We start from the raw sequence: 23,080 nt of genomic DNA, 5'->3' as shown, positions 1-23,080 counted from the left end.
TGTCGCAGTTCACGCGTGGCGGACATCCTCGACGACCGACGAACCTTTGGAATGCCAACAAGAAGGAATTAGTCGTCAAATCGGAGACAATTTCTAAATGAACCGCCTTGGACGCAAAACAGACAAATAACGCTATGTAGGACTTATAAAGGGGCCTTCCACGAATTTTCAGAGTCGTATAGACTGGGCCACAAAAATCAACGCCACATACTGAAAATGGGCGGAGAGCACGGAGCCGGTCTGGAGTAGCGGCTTGCATTTAAAGCAACGAATACACGACCTAACTGTCGCCCTGCAGACCGCCTGAGCATTCACTATCCAAATGCGCTGTCTAAGGATACTCACGAGTGCTCGTGGGCCGGCATGAAAATTCGTTTGATGCAGATAGCGAACGTATGTCTGCACAAACTGCGAGCGTTTTGTCAATAACAAGGGAAACTTGGCATTATATGACATAGGAGCGTTAACTAGTCGCCCCCCAACTCGCAACAACGAAAAAGAGCACCATGTCCCAGCCTCTTCATGGATGAAGGGATTCAAGCGCTGAAGACTGGGGCCTAACTTGGTGCCTTTACGAACCCTTTCAATATCTTCTTGAGACTCATTTTTCTGTGTTATTTCGACTATTTTTAGAAACGCCTCGTCGTATTCTACGGATGACGGAATTTTTCCAAAGTTGAGACTTTTGTCTTTGCATTTTCGGATGAAGCGGAACACGAAAACGAACACTCTTAGCAGTTTGAGGTGTGACGAGTATCCCTCGATTACATCCACTAAGTAATTTGGCTTGGCCGCGACGGTCAGTCCGACCGATTTCTTCCGACTTTCCATCTGTATCTCTTCTTCGGAAAGCTCGAAGTGTGGATTTCTGGGCCAGCTCTCTTCTTCAAACTTTAAGAACTCTGGTCCACCAAACCAGATCGACTGCACGATTTCCTCTACGTCACAACCTCTCGAAACTATGTCTGCTGGTTCTGTTTTGTTGGCACATGCCGCCACGTAGCTTCACTTGACCACTCTTGAATCTCCGCTACTCGGTTCGCAACGAATGTTGACAACGACGAAGGGTGGGATCTGATCCAATGAAGAGTAACTTCTGAATCTGACCATAATATCATTTTATCAATTGGATCCTTGAGCAGTGATTTGATTCGGTAACAAAGGTCTGCTAGAAGGTGAGCGGCACATAACTCAAGCCTTGGGAGCGTTTTCGTCTTGAGTGGCGCTACTTTCGACTTTGCAGTCAACAAGGAGACCTTGAAACCTTCTGCAGTCTTTCTACGGATATAGACGCAGGCTCCATAAGCTCTCATGGATGCGTCGGCAAAGGCATGTACTTGAATCGGTGACATGGGATCAGTATGCACAAATCGAGGTATGGTAATCTTCTCCAACTGACCCAAGGATTCTTTTAATAAGTTCCATGCTGTTTCCAAGTTCATTGGAATTGACTCATCCCAATCTAGCTTGTTGAGCCAAAGCTCCTGCAGTAGGATCTTTCCCTTAATTACTAAAGGACTTAACAAGCCAAGGGGGTCAAACAGCTTTGATGTCACCGATAATATGTTCAGTTTTGTCGCTCGGAGACCCATAACTGACGTGTCAATTTGGAACTTAAAGACGTCTTCGTGTGGCAGCCACGATATTCCTAACGCCTTAGTTGACTCTGAGTCCGAGATCGTTATCGGTTTAACTGTGCTCTCGGATGCGGTGACCTCAGGTGAGTTCGAAAACCATTAAGTCAATTCAAACCCAGCGGTTTGAAGAACCTGAGCCACATCAGACTTAATTGTCTTTAACTCCTCTACGCAACCAGCACCAGTCAACATGTCATCGACATAGAAGTCGGAGTCAATAACTTCAGCAGCTTTAGGGAATGAGAGTTTTGCAGACTCACTCAACCTCTTCAAACACCGAATAGCCAAAAATGGGGCTGGTCCAGTCCCATATGTTACGGTGTTGAGCTGGTATATTCTCAAGGACTCAGAAGGGTCTCTTCTCCACACTATGAGCTGGAATTGTCTATCCGCATCAGCGACCCAGACTTGGCGATACATCTTCTTGACATCGGCTGTCAAGGCGTACCTGTGTAGTCTGAATCGGAGCAATGTCGAATACAGCTCATCCTGTATCGTAGGACCGACCATCAATATGTCGTTCAAGGCCACCTGAGAGGACGTTTTACAAGACGCATCGAAAACGACGCGGAGCTTGGTCGACGTGCTTTGAGGCTTCAACACACACTGATGTGGAATGAAATAATGTGGAGTTTTGGGGATTGTGTTGTCTGTGGTAGACATGTGACCCAAGGAGAGGTACTCTTCCATGAACTCCAAGTACATTTTCTGCAACTCGGGGTCACGAGACAATCTTTTTTCAAGCGATAAAAACCGCCGTTTAGCCACTTCAAAGGAGTTGCCTAAGATACTGGGATCTGATTTGAACGGCAGTCTTACTTCAAACCGACCTGAAGGCACGACCTGAGTAGTCCATCTATAATGCTTTTCACATAACTTGTGTTCAGGAGATAAAGACTTTTTAGAAGACGGCAAGGCTTCCAGTGACCAAAACTTTTGTAATGTATTGTCGATGTGGATCACTGACTCTTCTCGACAACTCAAACAATTCCTAGCTTCTTGGGTGGCAGTCACCTTTGGAGTGTATCTGCCCGACACAATCCAGCCGAGAAGCGTTTTCTGCAGAGTTGGATAGTCAGGACCTTGTCGAATCTGACCAACAGATAGAAGTTCGAAAAATGTTTCTGCACCTATCAACATATCTATCTTCTGTGACTTGAAGAAATATGGGTCTGCAAGTGGTAAGTTCTTCGGGATTTTCCAGTCACTCACGTTAAGTGTCTGATCAGGGTGATACCCCGAAATGGACCTTAGAATCCAGAAATCAACCGAAAACTCACTACCAGTAATTCGCGACTTCACCACCGTGTGTATCTTTTTCTTGACTTGTGAATTGGATTCACCAATACCAAGCAAGTTGATACACGACTCCTCCCTACGGATCTGTAAGCGCTGTGCTAAGTCCTCAGTTATAAAATTGGTTTGAGACCCCGAGTCAAGCAGAGCTCGGGCCAAAACATGTTCACCATTATTTGTTCGGACGCTTACGATCGACGTAGCCAGAATAACTCTATCCATAGCTGTCGCATGGAGAGCATGCGAAGTGGAAGGTTGATTCTGATTGGGAGGAGGAGAAGAATTCTCTGGGGGTGATGGTAACGCTAGACTTTTATTCGCCACTGTGTACCTATGCAATAAGGTATGGTGTGAGCAGCCACACACTCGACACTTCTTAGCTTTGCATCGTACTACAGAGCGGCCTGGCTGCAGACAATTGATGAACATGGATGCAGTTTTGGCGAATTCGAACCTTTGCATTACTGCCAGCCGACCAAATGGACTGCAATCTGTCAACAAATAGCCTTTCGCATTGCAGTAGCTGAATTGTTGGTTTTTGGTATTCGCGGTGGAACACGCGAATGAGCTCCGATTGTGCGGCTTGCTTGGCACAGCTTTCTGCTCCTGCTTTGGTTTGTCCGAATTTTCGGCCGAAAGATGCTGATATCTGCGATTAAGCAATTTTTCACAGTCCGTCCAAAGTGGCAGTTTGTCATAATCGAGCTGTTCTTCCCATTTCTCTTTGGTCACCGGATCGACTTTGCTCAAGACGAGATGAATAATCATCGCATTCGAGATCTTTTTATCATCGCCTATCGACAACAACGAACCATATATGGATGAGGCGGTATCGATAAGGTTCCTTAAGGACGATGCTGATTGCTGGGTCATTTTGGGAAGATTAAATAGGGCATCAATGTGATTTTTAAAGATCAGACAATCATTATCGTAGACCCGTTTTAAGCTAGCCATTGCTTTCTCGTAGTTGGTCTCGGTTACTTGGAAAGCCCTAACTTTTCCCAACGCTTCACCGGAGAGACACGAAAGCAAATGGTTGAACTTTTCGATAATTGGAATGCTTTGGTCATTGTGAACTAGAGTCTCAAATAAACCTATGAAGTTTTTAAAGTCCGAAAAGTTGCCGCTGAACTGCGGCAGAGCTAACTTCGGAAGGCGAGCACGAGTTGGGCCACCATAAGCTGGTACTGCCGGTATTGTCTCATCAGCTGTCTTTAATGCGCAAATGAGAGACATTAATTTTGCCTTTGTGACAATTGAGAGTTCTTCCAACTCGACTCCAAATTCATCGTCAATGTCTATATCTTCGATCTTCTCTTGAAGTTCGCGTGCCGTGTCAATGCTACGCATCAGCGTTTCGAGTCTGCACTCGAGCTCCGTCAATACCAGCGGAATATCCCCCGCTTCTAAACGGTCCGCTAATAAACGAATGCCTTTGACACGGCAACTGCGCTTTTTCTTCATCTCTTCAAGGACGATATTGTTGGCTTTTGAGGTCATATTGATTCTCAATACAAGCAACTGAAGGCGAAAGATCGTTTCTAATAATCGTATTTAATGCCGAGGCACTCAATGAAATAATGGGTAATTGTACCCAAACGAGGTGAAAAACCAATATACCCGAAAAATTTAGGGTAGAGCGTCGCTTGGCTGGCGCGTACACGAAAACCACACAAAAATAGCAACGAACTGCACTGGTGACAAGCGAAAACGAAAAATTTCACCGCTGCAGTTCTGAAGAATGGATGTTGTGTATACGTATGCACCGACAACGATCGACGCTAAATTGATTTGCGAGGCACGACTTTGTCTTAATTGATAGTTGGATCCTACTGACACCAAACGAATATACCCGACGAAAACAGGGTAGCGCGTCACTTGGTGTTTAGTTTGGATCAAGCGCGCCAAACCAAAGAACAACGATAAGCAACGGTGAAGTGCGAAAGCGAGACGAAAAAATTCACCGCTGCAGCTGCGTATTGGTATGCGTGCTTGGCCAACGACCCAACTATACATATGTATATTTGACACAACGAAAACGAGAAAGGGGAAAGGGGCGACAGCGATTGCAGTTAAAATGAGTTATATGAGTAGTTATTGCGTCCAAGAGGGTTAGATGTACATATGTATATATGTATTAATATATATGCTCAACTCTAACTACAGCATGCAACCTAGCTCTACTATGTCATACTTGTGCCAAGAATTGAAAGCGAGGTGCAATTGTTTCAGCACAAGACAATAATTGCGAGTTTTTGAATCTTTTCGTCTTCACTCGAGCTTTCAATTTTTTGCACAAATACCTCTTGGGAAGATAGGAAATTCCAGGTGCTGTACTCTCCTCTTCTTATACTGGATGCTCCACTTGGATCTTCTTGGGTAGATGGTATATGTGTCTCCTTTTGTATATAGCTGCAGACAGGGTATTGCACGACCGACGCGGTGATTTTTAGTTTTGTTTGTTTAATTATTTGCACACACGTCGCGGTCAATTTGGCAATTTAGCTGCAGCACATATGCAAATTAAACAACTGCGGTAGCGGATTGTGTTTTTAAAAAGTTTTTATTTTACTTCGAACTTCACTGATATAGATTTAAGTAGAGGGTCACAAAGGAATTCCGGGCAAGGGATTGCGCGATCTTAATATTTAGCTAGACTTTGCGGTGTCGCTGCTGGATCAAGACTGATTTGAACTTTCTGATCTTTGCCTAGTTGATCCCTTTCGGGAATCGTTTTTCTATAAACATTTCAATTGATTTCGCCATCCCGAGTATTAGATTTCGTCATCCAAAGAGAGAACTGTAAAAGGCCTAAAGTGCAGGATCTGCAGAAAGCCGGGAGTGAGATTGTTTATGAGAAGCCGGGTGTGGGCAAACATTGGTTTTCCATTTAGGCGAGTGTCAAAGAATGGGATTGCGGCGGGGGCGCTTGAGATTGTACATCTTAGAAATCAATTAGGCGGAGGCCCAAGATTGAAATTGTTTTCGTTTTGGAAAGCCAAAGATTGTTTACAACTCGTATAAGAGCTCAATGGAATTGGGTACGTTAACTCCCCCCATTCTTAAATGTTTCGTCCCGATACATTTTGAAGTTCTGATAGAGCTCTAATTTCTTCTGACAGTATTTGAATGTTGCTTTCCACTATTTCTTCTGACGGTATTCTTATTGATTTAATAAGTACAAATTTGGTTAATTTATAGCCGAAGTAGAATAACATTAACAATATCAAAATGATTAAAAATAATGTTGTTAATGGTAAGGCCGTATTACCTAATGTTATAAGGGGATTTAAAATATTAACATTATCAAAAGAAAATTGCTTATCATTCGATTGTATATAATCAACTAATTCAAAATCGCTATATCTATGATGCGATATATATCTTAGAATTTTACCCTTATCATTTATGTGGGTTATATTATTTATTACAATTGTGTTGTTGAATATAAGGAGATACGATCCTAACAAAGTAGTATTGTCTACGATATTTTTGCCTGAAACTAATATGGCACCATCCTGAATGATGTCTATTTCTTTGTTTTTTTCCCTTTTTTTAGTGCAGTTGGCTTTAAAGCCATTAAGTAAATTGGTGAAACAGGTACTCTTTAAATTTATTTGTGCATAATTGTTAAAAGTTTCACTTTTAAAATTATTCATTAAATAGTATTTCTCCTTACATTCACAAACTTTTTCACTTATAACTAACATTCCATCATTTTGTGAGATGGCTCTTGCATGGTAAAACTTGCAAATATCTTTAATTTGAGGATATTTTATGTAAATGATTATTAAATCTGCATTTCGAATTATTTTAACCGTTGCAATGTCCAGCAGATCAGACAGTTCAACATTATGTTTTTCATGCTTATAAATGTCCTCTATTTCGTTTTTATTTAAAATTTTTGTATTGAAAATGTTTACTTTTAAGAGGGTTATGGTATCAACTAAATTTAGTAGGTCAAAAGTTATTAATTTTAAACGATGCTTTCTCAGTATCGTTTCTTCATTGAAGATGACATTTTTTAATGAATTTGATAGCAGTTCAATTTCTTTGAAAAATTTGGAATTTATTACAAATTGTTTATTATTATTTTCAGTTAATTCATTTACTTTATTTTGTATTTTCAAAAAGTCGTCATGATCAGGGCTGCCTGCTATCCATTTCCAAATGGTACCTAATTCATTTATCCCCCTTTCATTCCGTTTTGGAACTAATTCTGAAATCATTAATTTTAATAGACTTAAGTCCATTGATATTTCCCACTCATCGTCTGAATTAATTGATTTGTTGACATATTTGGATTCTTTATCAATTATCTCTCTATAAAAACTCAAATTAGTAATATGGAAAAGTTCAGCGTATGTTTCATAAGTGTAAACGTCTCTGTCGTCTTTGAGCAATAGATAGTCACTATGCGTATAGTCAATTACTTCCGAAGTCGTCAATATAACAAAAGTCAGTATTAGTATATTCGCATACATTTTCTGGAAAAAATATTTAATATTTGATGTTATCTTTATGTATAATTCTGTTTCTATTGTTGATTATAATTTTATTCGGTCGATTTTCCTTAACTACCTGCTTTTTGTATCGGGATTGAAGTTTATTTCTTTCCCCGAATTTCTTTTCATAAACTACTTCTCCTATTTTATAATCTTTTTCTCTTCTATCTTTGTTATGTAGCTTAAGCATTTTGGTCTGAGCTTCCTTAAGTAATATTGGATTATGTTTGTGTTCTATTTTGTTATACAATATGTCATATGGCATTTGATTGGTCGTTGAATGTATCGTCAGGTTATATTTCAGTGCCGCCCTTATTATTATTTCTGAATAATCTGTTAGATTTAGTTCATCCTTGATGCACCGCGCTATTTCTGTTAGTGTGGAATGTACCCTTTCTACCTGACCATTTGAGGTGCTGTGTCTGGGATCAGCATAATAAATAGTTAAGTTACTTCTTTGTATGAATGATCTAAATTGTGCTGAAGTAAAGCTTGGTTCGTTGTCAGTCATTAATGATGTTGCTAACGGAAAGTGTTGCAAAATTTCCATTACCTTATTTTCAATGTTTAATTTACTTTGAATTTCCTTGACCACCAAGTATTTAGAATAAGAATCTATACAAGTTATGAATGTTAGGTTTTTGGCATAGTATATGTCTAAGTGTAATTGATCTCCTTCTTTTGCTGGAATGGGAGCTTCCCCAATTGGAATTTTCACAGGGTGTCTGTGATATTTGTTTTTGTTACAGATCTCACAATTTTTTATATATTCTTTTAATTTTTTGTGCAGGTTTGGCCAATAATACAGCTTAGTTATTTGTTTGTAATTTTCGTCTAGTCCTCTATGGGCTCTGCAATGTGTTTCTTCTATAATTATAGCTTTATCTTCTGAATTTACTACATCTTGGAGGAACTTTCTCGTGAAGAGAAATTTATTTATGAAGTTTTCCTTTAGCTTATTTTGGATAAGGTATAAATCTTCTAAAGTGCAGTGTATTCCTGTGGTTAAGTGAGGCTGATTAAATTCTTTTAAAATGATTAGCAGATTGTCAACCGTATCAAATTCAATAATATGTCGGGTATTTTCATAAACTCTTACTAACTCATGAACTGTGAATCTCCCTTGCGCTAATAGTAGCTGCTGTTTAAATTGGTTAAGAGGCTTGCTAGTCTCTTGAATGACGTTTTCAAAACTACTCTCTGCTGAATGCTGAGTATTTATGTCTGATTCTGATTCTGTCTGGTCTACATCACTATCTGTCATATGATTTATTTTAATCCGAGATAACGCGTCCGCTACTACGTTAGTTGAGCCTGGCTTATAAATGATTTTTGGTGTGAAACTTTCTATGAAGTAATACCAACGTTTCATTTCAACATTTGGATTTTTTTGCGACATTGCAAAGGACAAAGGTTGGTGATCTGTATGTATTTCAATTCCACTCACTCCGTATAAATAATTTCGCAAATTTTTTAATGCCCATACAATAGCTAATAATTCTTTTTTATTAGTAGCATATAATTGCTCGGTTTTACTTAAAGTTTTAGAAATAAATGTTATGGGATTCCCATCTTGCGACAAAACTGCACCTATTGCTATGTCCGATGCATCTGTGGTTAATGTGAATTTTTTATTGTAATCTGGTTGTACTAATTCAATATGTGCTATTAAACTGTCCTTTAAATTATTAAATGCTCCAATTGCTGGTTCATCCAGCTGTATTAATGTACTAATGCTCCACTTGGATCTTCTTGGGTAGATGGTATATGTGTCTCCTTTTGTATATAGCTGCAGACAGGGTATTGCACGACCGACGCGGTGATTTTTAGTTTTGTTTGTTTAATTATTTGCACACACGTCGCGGTCAATTTGGCAATTTAGCTGCAGCACATATGCAAATTAAACAACTGCGGTAGCGGATTGTGTTTTTAAAAAGTTTTTATTTTACTTCGAACTTCACTGATATAGATTTAAGTAGAGGGTCACAAAGGAATTCCGGGCAAGGGATTGCGCGATCTTAATATTTAGCTAGACTTTGCGGTGTCGCTGCTGGATCAAGACTGATTTGAACTTTCTGATCTTTGCCTAGTTGATCCCTTTCGGGAATCGTTTTTCTATAAACATTTCAATTGATTTCGCCATCCCGAGTATTAGATTTCGTCATCCAAAGAGAGAACTGTAAAAGGCCTAAAGTGCAGGATCTGCAGAAAGCCGGGAGTGAGATTGTTTATGAGAAGCCGGGTGTGGGCAAACATTGGTTTTCCATTTAGGCGAGTGTCAAAGAATGGGATTGCGGCGGGGGCGCTTGAGATTGTACATCTTAGAAATCAATTAGGCGGAGGCCCAAGATTGAAATTGTTTTCGTTTTGGAAAGCCAAAGATTGTTTACAACTCGTATAAGAGCTCAATGGAATTGGGTACGTTAACTCCCCCCATTCTTAAATGTTTCGTCCCGATACATTTTGAAGTTCTGATAGAGCTCTAATTTCTTCTGACAGTATTTGAATGTTGCTTTCCACTATTTCTTCTGACGGTATTCTTATTGATTTAATAAGTACAAATTTGGTTAATTTATAGCCGAAGTAGAATAACATTAACAATATCAAAATGATTAAAAATAATGTTGTTAATGGTAAGGCCGTATTACCTAATGTTATAAGGGGATTTAAAATATTAACATTATCAAAAGAAAATTGCTTATCATTCGATTGTATATAATCAACTAATTCAAAATCGCTATATCTATGATGCGATATATATCTTAGAATTTTACCCTTATCATTTATGTGGGTTATATTATTTATTACAATTGTGTTGTTGAATATAAGGAGATACGATCCTAACAAAGTAGTATTGTCTACGATATTTTTGCCTGAAACTAATATGGCACCATCCTGAATGATGTCTATTTCTTTGTTTTTTTCCCTTTTTTTAGTGCAGTTGGCTTTAAAGCCATTAAGTAAATTGGTGAAACAGGTACTCTTTAAATTTATTTGTGCATAATTGTTAAAAGTTTCACTTTTAAAATTATTCATTAAATAGTATTTCTCCTTACATTCACAAACTTTTTCACTTATAACTAACATTCCATCATTTTGTGAGATGGCTCTTGCATGGTAAAACTTGCAAATATCTTTAATTTGAGGATATTTTATGTAAATGATTATTAAATCTGCATTTCGAATTATTTTAACCGTTGCAATGTCCAGCAGATCAGACAGTTCAACATTATGTTTTTCATGCTTATAAATGTCCTCTATTTCGTTTTTATTTAAAATTTTTGTATTGAAAATGTTTACTTTTAAGAGGGTTATGGTATCAACTAAATTTAGTAGGTCAAAAGTTATTAATTTTAAACGATGCTTTCTCAGTATCGTTTCTTCATTGAAGATGACATTTTTTAATGAATTTAATAGCAGTTCAATTTCTTTGAAAAATTTGGAATTTATTACAAATTGTTTATTATTATTTTCAGTTAATTCATTTACTTTATTTTGTATTTTCAAAAAGTCGTCATGATCAGGGCTGCCTGCTATCCATTTCCAAATGGTACCTAATTCATTTATCCCCCTTTCATTCCGTTTTGGAACTAATTCTGAAATCATTAATTTTAATAGACTTAAGTCCATTGATATTTCCCACTCATCGTCTGAATTAATTGATTTGTTGACATATTTGGATTCTTTATCAATTATCTCTCTATAAAAACTCAAATTAGTAATATGGAAAAGTTCAGCGTATGTTTCATAAGTGTAAACGTCTCTGTCGTCTTTGAGCAATAGATAGTCACTATGCGTATAGTCAATTACTTCCGAAGTCGTCAATATAACAAAAGTCAGTATTAGTATATTCGCATACATTTTCTGGAAAAAATATTTAATATTTGATGTTATCTTTATGTATAATTCTGTTTCTATTGTTGATTATAATTTTATTCGGTCGATTTTCCTTAACTACCTGCTTTTTGTATCGGGATTGAAGTTTATTTCTTTCCCCGAATTTCTTTTCATAAACTACTTCTCCTATTTTATAATCTTTTTCTCTTCTATCTTTGTTATGTAGCTTAAGCATTTTGGTCTGAGCTTCCTTAAGTAATATTGGATTATGTTTGTGTTCTATTTTGTTATACAATATGTCATATGGCATTTGATTGGTCGTTGAATGTATCGTCAGGTTATATTTCAGTGCCGCCCTTATTATTATTTCTGAATAATCTGTTAGATTTAGTTCATCCTTGATGCACCGCGCTATTTCTGTTAGTGTGGAATGTACCCTTTCTACCTGACCATTTGAGGTGCTGTGTCTGGGATCAGCATAATAAATAGTTAAGTTACTTCTTTGTATGAATGATCTAAATTGTGCTGAAGTAAAGCTTGGTTCGTTGTCAGTCATTAATGATGTTGCTAACGGAAAGTGTTGCAAAATTTCCATTACCTTATTTTCAATGTTTAATTTACTTTGAATTTCCTTGACCACCAAGTATTTAGAATAAGAATCTATACAAGTTATGAATGTTAGGTTTTTGGCATAGTATATGTCTAAGTGTAATTGATCTCCTTCTTTTGCTGGAATGGGAGCTTCCCCAATTGGAATTTTCACAGGGTGTCTGTGATATTTGTTTTTGTTACAGATCTCACAATTTTTTATATATTCTTTTAATTTTTTGTGCAGGTTTGGCCAATAATACAGCTTAGTTATTTGTTTGTAATTTTCGTCTAGTCCTCTATGGGCTCTGCAATGTGTTTCTTCTATAATTATAGCTTTATCTTCTGAATTTACTACATCTTGGAGGAACTTTCCCGTGAAGAGAAATTTATTTATGAAGTTTTCCTTTAGCTTATTTTGGATAAGGTATAAATCTTCTAAAGTGCAGTGTATTCCTGTGGTTAAGTGAGGCTGATTAAATTCTTTTAAAATGATTAGCAGATTGTCAACCGTATCAAATTCAATAATATGTCGGGTATTTTCATAAACTCTTACTAACTCATGAACTGTGAATCTCCCTTGCGCTAATAGTAGCTGCTGTTTAAATTGGTTAAGAGGCTTGCTAGTCTCTTGAATGACGTTTTCAAAACTACTCTCTGCTGAATGCTGAGTATTTATGTCTGATTCTGATTCTGTCTGGTCTACATCACTATCTGTCATATGATTTATTTTAATCCGAGATAACGCGTCCGCTACTACGTTAGTTGAGCCTGGCTTATAAATGATTTTTGGTGTGAAACTTTCTATGAAGTAATACCAACGTTTCATTTCAACATTTGGATTTTTTTGCGACATTGCAAAGGACAAAGGTTGGTGATCTGTATGTATTTCAATTCCACTCACTCCGTATAAATAATTTCGCAAATTTTTTAATGCCCATACAATAGCTAATAATTCTTTTTTATTAGTAGCATATAATTGCTCGGTTTTACTTAAAGTTTTAGAAATAAATGTTATGGGATTCCCATCTTGCGACAAAACTGCACCTATTGCTATGTCCGATGCATCTGTGGTTAATGTGAATTTTTTATTGTAATCTGGTTGTACTAATTCAATATGTGCTATTAAACTGTCCTTTAAATTATTAAATGCTCCAATTGCTGGATCATCCAGCTGTATTAATGTACTAATGCTCCACTTGGATCTTCTTGGGTAGATGGTATATGTGTCTCCTTTTGTATATAGCTGCAGACAGGGTATTGCACGACCGACGCGGTGATTTTTAGTTTTGTTTGTTTAATTATTTGCACACACGTCGCGGTCAATTTGGCAATTTAGCTGCAGCACATATGCAAATTAAACAACTGCGGTAGCGGATTGTGTTTTTAAAAAGTTTTTATTTTACTTCGAACTTCACTGATATAGATTTAAGTAGAGGGTCACAAAGGAATTCCGGGCAAGGGATTGCGCGATCTTAATATTTAGCTAGACTTTGCGGTGTCGCTGCTGGATCAAGACTGATTTGAACTTTCTGATCTTTGCCTAGTTGATCCCTTTCGGGAATCGTTTTTCTATAAACATTTCAATTGATTTCGCCATCCCGAGTATTAGATTTCGTCATCCAAAGAGAGAACTGTAAAAGGCCTAAAGTGCAGGATCTGCAGAAAGCCGGGAGTGAGATTGTTTATGAGAAGCCGGGTGTGGGCAAACATTGGTTTTCCATTTAGGCGAGTGTCAAAGAATGGGATTGCGGCGGGGGCGCTTGAGATTGTACATCTTAGAAATCAATTAGGCGGAGGCCCAAGATTGAGATTGTTTTCGTTTTGGAAAGCCAAAGATTGTTTACAACTCGTATAAGAGCTCAATGGAATTGGGTACGTTAACTCCCCCCATTCTTAAATGTTTCGTCCCGATACATTTTGAAGTTCTGATAGAGCTCTAATTTCTTCTGACAGTATTTGAATGTTGCTTTCCACTATTTCTTCTGACGGTATTCTTATTGATTTAATAAGTACAAATTTGGTTAATTTATAGCCGAAGTAGAATAACATTAACAATATCAAAATTATTAAAAATAATGTTGTTAATGGTAAGGCCGTATTACCTAATGTTATAAGGGGATTTAAAATATTAACATTATCAAAAGAAAATTGCTTATCATTCGATTGTATATAATCAACTAATTCAAAATCGCTATATCTATGATGCGATATATATCTTAGAATTTTACCCTTATCATTTATGTGGGTTATATTATTTATTACAATTGTGTTGTTGAATATAAGGAGATACGATCCTAACAAAGTAGTATTGTCTACGATATTTTTGCCTGAAACTAATATGGCACCATCCTGAATGATGTCTATTTCTTTGTTTTTTTCCCTTTTTTTTAGTGCAGTTGGCTTTAAAGCCATTAAGTAAATTGGTGAAACAGGTACTCTTTAAATTTATTTGTGCATAATTGTTAAAAGTTTCACTTTTAAAATTATTCATTAAATAGTATTTCTCCTTACATTCACAAACTTTTTCACTTATAACTAACATTCCATCATTTTGTGAGATGGCTCTTGCATGGTAAAACTTGCAAATATCTTTAATTTGAGGATATTTTATGTAAATGATTATTAAATCTGCATTTCGAATTATTTTAACGGTTGCAATGTCCAGCAGATCACCAAATGTTAAGCTATTAGGCGTTTTTAATAACTGTTGCAATTTGAAGTTAATGAAAGTCGAGAGGCTGTTATAATTCACAATTTATTTGCATATGTAAACCTACTTATCGCGTATGTACATATGGCAATGATTGGGCGAACGATTGATGCGAGGATGTTAATCTAATAGCTGCGACGATTAGCTCAAAACTGCCCATGCAAGGGCTGAAGGGCCAATCTGCCGGGCCCTATGCAGCAAGCTTAGACGCGAGCGAGAGCGTATGATAGCCCGAGAGCGTTAGAGCTGCTCGGGGACGCTGTTAAGCCGAGTCCGAGAGATTGCGACATAAGGAGACGAAAGAATTCCGCTGCATGCGCATATGCGGTAGCAAATGATCTTTGCAGTGGGGGCATTGGAAACGACAAAACCAAAATGCATTTCCTTTGGGCCGCACCACTGGCAATAATTTAAAATATTTAAGCTGCTTGACCCGACATAAATAATTCGACGATATATTATAAAGTTTTGTTTTGTATATTTCCAAAATAAAACGAGGGGGAACGTTGTGAGTTGCTGCGGACACCGCAACTCTACAGTTATACCCGATACTAAGTCAGTATGGCTCTCCTCCGGCAGACGCCGCTACAAACAAGTAAGAAGGCACGGGTTGGGTCTTGTACTGGTATGCTAATATGCTGTATTGGTATCTTAAGTCTATCCTACGCTATTCCGACTCCGGTGCTGGTTCTCCTCTTGGTTCTCCTCTGTGGTTCGATGAGCGTGTCGCTCCCTGGGCCCCCCACGGCGTCGCCAAGCGTGGCACCGCCGGCTCTACTGACTGGGGCTAGCGATTCTTGGCACGTGGCCCAAATCCGCCTCTCAGTCAGGCGCCTGACGCGTTCGCTCTCACTCGACTCACTTGGCTTTTCGGCCCGAGGGTGCCTCACTCCTGGTGGGATGCGCTTCAAGCGTGGCACCGTTGGTTCAAGGGATTGGGGTCTTTCGCTCTTGGCTGCACGCTCGAGTCCGCCTCTCAATCCTCACACAACGCGTTCGCTTTCTAAAGTTCTTTTCCCTTCGCTTGGGCTCACTCTTGTGGCTCACTATTCACTTCACTCTTGCTTGCTCCGTTTGCTGACTATCCCCGTTCCTGGTCGCGGCCCTCCTCTTATAGGCTCGCTTCTGCGTCGGCGCCGACGATGCCGCCTGGCGCTAACGGCACTTTCCGCCATGCGGTGCCCGTATTTTTCCATCGGCGTTCCTTCATTCCCTTGTCGCTTTCCAACGGGACCTGGCTGGTGGCGTGATCTCATGACCATATTTGGTCATGCGCTGGGCCACTGCCGGCCCGATCCCGTCATCCCGCTGCTCTCTCTCCAGGGGTCCTCCCCTCTCATCTTGGTTCCCCGGGAGAGCTCTCCTCGGGAATTCGCCGCCTCCGGATATCCCCGGATAACGGCCGTTAGCGCTTAACCCTATTACTGCCCCCTACTTGTGGGAATACCTTTCCTCACACTTCCCCCCTTCTTTTATTGGCGGAAAACCCCGGTTTTCCGCGTCCCAGGTTTGCTTTGTTCTCGACCCGGGTGCTTCTTTTGCTTCTTTTGCCCCGCCCGATATAGGGTATGGTCGCTATTCTGACCTACTCGATATGACACAGCGTTGCCCTTACGCTCCACTCGATAAAGCGTAAGGTCGTTTTTGTGATCTACTCGATATGTCGCAGCGTGCGTATTCTACTTCCGGATCGCGAATTCCTCAATGGACTGGAAACGTACTATTTTCTCGCGATGCCGGGTGTTTTCTTTGTTTTTCTTGTGCGCGTCTGGTTTTCCCTACTGCCCTTCGCTGGCGCGCATGCCTTCCGCCGGCCCTCTGGATGCTTCGGGTAAGTTTTCCTCCCGCTTTCACGCCTTCCGCCGCCTTCATTCAAGCTTTACCGATCATTTCTAGCGATGCCCCGCTGTTCCTCTGATGCAAGGTATGACCCTGTTTTTATACCCGATACTCAAAATGAGTATTGGGGTATATTAGATTTGTGGTAAAAGTGGATGTGTGTAACGTCCAGAAGGATTCGTTTCCGACCCCATAAAGTATATCAGCATCAATAGCCGAGTCGATTGAGTCATGTCTGTCTGTCCATCTGTCCGTCTGTCCGTCCGTCCGTCTGTCCGTCTGTCCGTCCGTCCGTCTGTCCGTCCCCTTCAGCGCCTAATGCTCAAAGACTATAAGAGCCAGAGCAACGATGTTTTGGATCCAGACTTCTGTGATATGTCACTGCTACAAAAATATTTCAAAACTTTGCCCCGCCCACTTCCGCCCCCACAAAGGGCGAAAATCTGTGGCATCCACAATTTTAAAGATACGAGAAAACCAAAAACGCAGAATCGTAGAGAATGACGATATCTTTTAGACTACGGAATCTGAATTGGAACGTATTATTATTATAGCCAGCATCAAGAAAACAATTAACAAAAAAAAACATTTTGAGTATCGGGTATACAAATTATACTCTTCCAAGTAATCTCTTCCATTGTCTATACTTATTGTATTCTTTGTTCTCGTACTATAATTATCATGTCAGAACACGATCGGCAACTAAAACCGAAAAGAAATTGGTTGATTATTTACATAGAACATATTTTATACGAAATTATACGTAAGCGCCAGAGGTTGTATCGCAGTCGATGACTGCAGTAGGGATTTTCTCCGTTTTGTTTTTTTTTGCATCTGTTTGCAAAATGAGTATTGGGGTATATTAGATTTGTGGTAAAAGTGGATGTGTGTAACGTCCAGAAGGAATCGTTTCCGACGCCATAAAGTATATATATTCTTGATCAGCATCAATAGCCGAGTCGATTGAGCCCTGTCTGTCTGTCCGTCTGTCCGTCCGTCCATCCGTCCGTCCGTCTGTCCGTCCTCTTCAGCGCCTAATGCTCAAAGACTATAAGAGCTGCTGGGGCGCTACAGACTGTAATCACAAATGGGAATATCAATAACCGGGCGAAAGGGCTGCACACGAGTATGTCCACTTCCGGGCCGAGTCTTATGCCGACGCCTCCCTTGGCCCCCTTCGCACAGGTAGTCTTGACCCTGTTTACATATCGGGGCTTGCTCGGGTTGCCCGTGTGGCAAGGGATTGAAATCGGAGGCGTATCCCCAACCAGCGCCCAAAAGAGCCCTGAAAATGGATACTTCTACGGATTCTGGATCAGGTATAATGGGTCGTGGATCGTGGATGATGACGCTTTTGTTGTGTTGTTTTGATCACTGATCACTGAATCAATAAGAGTACAGTGAATATTTAATGATTCATTTGTTGCCGCTTCTGGTGGATTCCGTGCCTCCGAAGTGCGTATGCGGGGGCCTGCAATTGGTGGCAACAAAGGCCCCACGGCTGCCACAATCGCTGCTGCAGCGGAAATGTTTTGCTGCTGCTGCATGCTCTCCTCCTCCGATTATTATTGAATAAATTGCAGAACAAATATGCAGCGAAATAAAAATAATAATAAATGCAATCACGGGGATGAACGATGAGCAATTGGACTCCCGTCCAAACGGAACGGATCGTAATATGCATAAACGATATATCTGATCGACTGGAAACTCTTGTTTGAATTTGACTTTGAATTTCGAATATTTCGGCATATATTTTCATTGCGGCCAAAAACGGAGAGACGATTCCGTGCATTACGATTCTGGCATCAACGAAAATAGATGCCCAAATGGATGTGCAAACATCTCTGAGGGGAGGAGTGGAGTGTCGGGCGTGTGGACGTTTGTCTTCTGTCAGTGTGTGATTGGATACTGCTTGCTGCTTTCTGCTCGATGGCTTCCCCCTAGATCACGAGGTGCAGGCGTATCTGGAACACCAGCTCCTCGACGGTCTTCTTCAGGAGCGCCGCCAAAGACAGGATGAATCCCAGGAGGCTGAGGGAGAACAGCCAGGGAGTGGTCATGAGCACGGCAAAGAAGACGAGCGTCTCGTCGCCCCGGGCATTGGCCATGCGCCACAGCAACTGGCGCTGGATGGTGCGCAGCTTGAACTTGCTGTTCCACAATCGGAGGCGCATCGAGCCGACGGTTTCGTTGACGACCACAGTCTTCTCGACCAGCCAGAACACCGCGCAGCACAGCATCTGCAGCACCAGCAGCACGACCTTGACCACAGCGGTCTCCAAGACGAGGTGGTACAAGGCCACCATGCGCTGACTGTGCTCCGGCTGCATGGTGGAGAGCACGACTGCGCCGAGGGACTCCAGCGGAGAGACCCTGGGGGAAGGGCCGTCGGAGAGCTCCTCCCACTCCGAGTCCGACTCGGTGCGCTCTATCGAGCTGAACTCGCTCTGGCCCTGACAGGAGCACGACTCCTCCTCTTGGTCCTCCTCGGTGGGCATCGAGTAGTCGCCCTCATAGTCGCCGTCGTAGCGGCCGTCGGAGTACTCTTTGTGCGGGCCGTCGTAGTAGTCTCCGCGGCTGTCCGGAGAAGCGCCGCCTGTCCAGAGGGAGCTCAACACGGGCGGTGGTCCCATCGATGCCATCTGTGGCACAGCATTGAATCTGCAGGGGAGCCGGGGGTAAGTTATGTCCTAGGGGGAAGGGGAGTCTGAGCTGCTGCCGCTCACCCATCTGAATCACCCATCGGAGGGAAGGTGGGGGGGTGTGCGCGACCTATTGGACCCATTGGGCGCGAAAGCAGAAGACTAGTGTGGATTTGGCCTAGGAAGGGCATCGCATTGAGTCCATTCTTGTCGCCGGAACCTTCGGGGGGGACCTGCAGCTCCGGCTGCTGCTGCTGATGCTGGTCGGTAAAGTCGAAGGATCCCATGGATCCGAAAATACCCCGCGAAAGGGTGAATGGGGAACGTGGATTATTAATAGTTGGATTCATCTTATTCCAGCACCTGTGAGGAAATATTCGTTCATGGGCTTTGTTTTGTATTTGAATTTTTATTTACTTTATGTTCCCTGTACTTTCGATATTTGTACTGAATGATTCCCAGAGCCAGTTCTGAACGGCTCCAAGTGATAGTTCAGGGCCCACTTCGATGTTGTGTTCCTAACAGATTCTCCCTTCTTTTCAGGTCTCCCCACCCCACCCCACAACGCCACAAAAATATTTCAAAACTTCGCGCCGCCCACTTCCGCCCCACAAAGAACGAAAATCTGTGGCATCCACGTTTTTAAAGATACGATAAAACCAAAAAAGGCAGAATCGTAGAGGATGTTTATATGTTCTAGAATGTAAAATCTCAACCAGATCGTATAATTATTATAGCCAGAATCAAGAATACAATTTTATTTTTCCTCGCTCTGTCTCTCTCAAAAACACAGGTTTCATGGTCGGTTTTGCCAGTTGCAAAATATGAGTTCAAGGATCTCAGAACCTATAAGAGCCAGAGCAACCAAATTTGGTATCCATACTCCTGTGATATCGGACCTTGACTGTTTCGTGTCCAAATTTCGGCACACCCCCTTCCGCCCCCGCAAAGGACGAAAATCCACAAATCTCAGAGACTATTATCGCTAGAGTAACAAAATTTGGTATCCGCACTTCTGTTAGATCTCACTATAAAACCTATATTTCAGAATTTCTCCCCACCCCCTTCCGCACCCACAAAGGACGAAAATCTGTTATATTCACAATATTGCACATTCGAGAAAACTAATAACGCAGAATCATAGATAGTGACCATATCTATCAGATCGCTGAATCTGGATCAGATCGGATCATTTTTGTAGCCAAAAGCAAGAAATCAATTTGCAGTGGCTACGCAGCGCCCGACGTCACGCTCTGACTGATTTTCTGTCTCTCTCGCACGCACTCTTTGTCGTGTCGTTTAATATTAGCGGCCTCTGCCGGAGGAGAGCCATACTGACTAAGTATCGGGTATAAATGTAGAGTTGCGGTGTCCGCAGCAACTCACAACGTTCCCCCTCGTTTATTAGTTGAATTTGTGAGTAAAGCGCTTGTCGAATAGTTATTTGTAAGATCTAATATCTCAAGTGGCTTCAAAGTCTTAACTTAATAGCAAACTTAAACATGTCTGGTCGGCGAAAAGTCATTGAATACAAGAAAACCATACTGGATCTAAATATGGGAAAGACAAAACACGACTATTAGCATCTTACATTTAACTATTCTGAAACAGTCGTTGTGGCTTCTTCCTTAGGCTCTTCAGGTTCATCCAGATTCCTTCCGACATTAAACTGATCCTGCTGGACATCTACTGACGACTGCTTTTGTTCGCTTGGAGATCGTGGCTGCCGGGTTCGTAGAAGACTATCGAGTCCGCCAAAAGGAGCCCCAATGATAACATAAAACACATACGACATCAAAATAGTGATCCCAATGACAGACCAGAAATTAAGCATCTGCAAAGCATAAAATATTATACATTTGTTATAATCCACTAGTTTCCTTCAACTATCCAAAACAAAACTTACAAAGTTGTAGTTCGAAAAATATGTATTGGTCCGTAGAATTCTGCTGTTTACTTCCAGAGTGAACATATTCCAGATGTACACGGAATAGGAGAGTCTCGAGAGTGGCTGCCACAATGGCGAGGATAGGAAACTGTCTGCCAGACCGCCATAGCCCTGCATGCAGGCAAAGATGATCCAACACGTTGGTATTACTTCATAGAAAGTTTCACACCAAAAATCATTTATTAGCCAGGCTCAACTAACGTAGTAGCGGACGCTTTATCTCGGATTAAAATAAATCATATGACAGATAGTCGACCAGACAGAATCAGAATCAGATATAAATACTCAGCATTCAGCAGAGAGTAGTTTTGAAAACGTCATTCAAGAGACTAGCAAGCCTCTAAACCAATTTAAACAGCAGCTACTATTAGCGCAAGGGAGATTCACAGTTCATGAGTTAGTAAGAGTTTATGAAAATACCCGACATATTATTGAATTTGATACGGTTGACAATCTGCTAATAATTTTAAAAGAATTTATTCAGCCTCACTTAACCACAGGAATACACTGCACTTTAGAAGATTTATACCTTATCCAAAATAAGCTAAAGGAAAACTTCATAAATAAATTTCTCTTCACGAGAAAGTTCCTCCAAGATGTAGTAAATTCAGAAGATAAAGCTATAATTATAGAAGAAACACATTGCAGAGCCCATAGAGGACTAGATGAAAATTACAAACAAATAACTAAGCTGTATTATTGGCCAAACCTGCACAAAAAATTAAAAGAATATATAAAAAATTGTGAGATCTGTAACAAAAACAAATATCACAGACACCCTGTAAAAATTCCAATTGGGGAAGCTCCCATTCCAGCAAAAGAAGGAGATCAATTACACTTAGACATATACTATGCCCAAAACCTAACATTCATAACTTGTATAGATTCTTATTCCAAATACTTGGTGGTCAAGGAAATTCAAAGTAAATTAAACATTGAAAATAAGGTAATGGAAATTTTGCAACACTTTCCGTTAGCAACATCATTAATGATTGACAACGAACCAAGCTTTACTTCAGCACAATTTAGATCATTCATACAAAGAAGTAACTTAACTATTTATTATGCTGATCCCAGACACAGCACCTCAAATGGCCAGGTAGAAAGGGTACATTCCACACTAACAGAAATAGCGCGGTGCATCAAGGATGAACTAAATCTAACAGATTATTCAGAAATAATAATAAGGGCGGCACTGAAATATAACCTGACGATACATTCAACGACCAATCAAATGCCATATGACATATTGTATAACAAAATAGAACACAAACATAATCCAATATTACTTAAGGAAGCTCAGACCAAAATGCTTAAGCTACATAACAAAGATAGAAGAGAACGAGGGGGAACGTTGTGAGTTGCTGCGGACACCGCAACTCTACAGTTATACCCGATACTAAGTCAGTATGGCTCTCCTCCGGCAGACGCCGCTAATATTAAACGACACGACAAAGAATGCGTGCGAGAGAGACAGAAAATCAGTCTGAGCGTGACGTCGGGCGCTGCGTAGCCAATGCAAATTGATTTGTTCCTTTTGGCTACAAAAATTATCTGATCTGATCCAAATTCAGCAACCGGATAGATATAGTTATTCTCTATGATTCTGCGTCTTTAGTTTTCTCTTTCTTTGTGGGGGCGGAAGTGGGCGGGGCAAAGTTTTGAAATATTTTTGGAGCAGTGACATATCACAGAAGTCTGGATCCAAAACATCGTTGGTCTAGCTCTTATAGGAGAAGTAGTTTATGAAAAGAAATTCGGGGAAAGAAATAAACTTCAATCCCGATACAAAAAGCAGGTAGTTAAGGAAAATCGACCGAATAAAATTATAATCAACAATAGAAACAGAATTATACATAAAGATAACATCAAATATTAAATATTTTTTCCAGAAAATGTCTGCGAATATACTTATACTGACTTTTGTTATATTGACGACTTCGGAAGTAATACGCATAGTGACTATCTATTGCTCAAAGACGACAGAGACGTTTACACTTATGAAACATACGCTGAACTTTTCCATATTACTAATTTGAGTTTTTATAGAGAGATAATTGATAAAGAATCCA

At 40.4% G+C, this 23,080-nt stretch overlaps 1 protein-coding gene across 1 annotated transcript; it reads right to left on the bottom strand.

Moving 5' to 3' along the window:
• Positions 1-20,657: 20,657 nt before the first annotated feature.
• Positions 20,658-21,137, bottom strand: LOC113566876. Its single transcript, XM_026994040.1, has 2 exons — positions 20,967-21,137; positions 20,658-20,894 (listed from the first exon to the last, which is right to left on the bottom strand). The coding sequence occupies exons 1-2, from the start codon at positions 21,123-21,125 to the stop codon at positions 20,658-20,660; spliced, it is 396 nt and encodes a 131-aa protein (XP_026849841.1). The 5' UTR covers positions 21,126-21,137.
• Between the last annotated feature and the right edge of the window lie 1,943 nt (positions 21,138-23,080).

This window comes from Drosophila persimilis, unplaced genomic scaffold (assembly GCF_003286085.1).
Source record: "Drosophila persimilis strain 14011-0111.01,24,50 unplaced genomic scaffold, DperRS2 tig00001154-arrow-arrow-pilon, whole genome shotgun sequence".
Taxonomy (NCBI): domain Eukaryota; kingdom Metazoa; phylum Arthropoda; class Insecta; order Diptera; family Drosophilidae; genus Drosophila; species Drosophila persimilis.
The sequence above is the reverse complement of the archived record's forward strand: the minus strand, read 5'-3'. Positions and strand labels throughout refer to the sequence as shown.

What these genes read in the sequence shown, in the direction of transcription:
- LOC113566876 (XM_026994040.1), bottom strand. Translation starts at nt 21,125, where the DNA reads ATGCAGGGCTATGGCGGTCTGGCAGACAGTTTCCTATCCTCGCCATTG. An exon ending in ATTTTTCGAACTACAACTTT is followed by an intron (nt 20,895 to 20,966) that starts GTAAGTTTTGTT and finishes TATGCTTTGCAG; the next exon opens with ATGCTTAATTTCTGGTCTGT.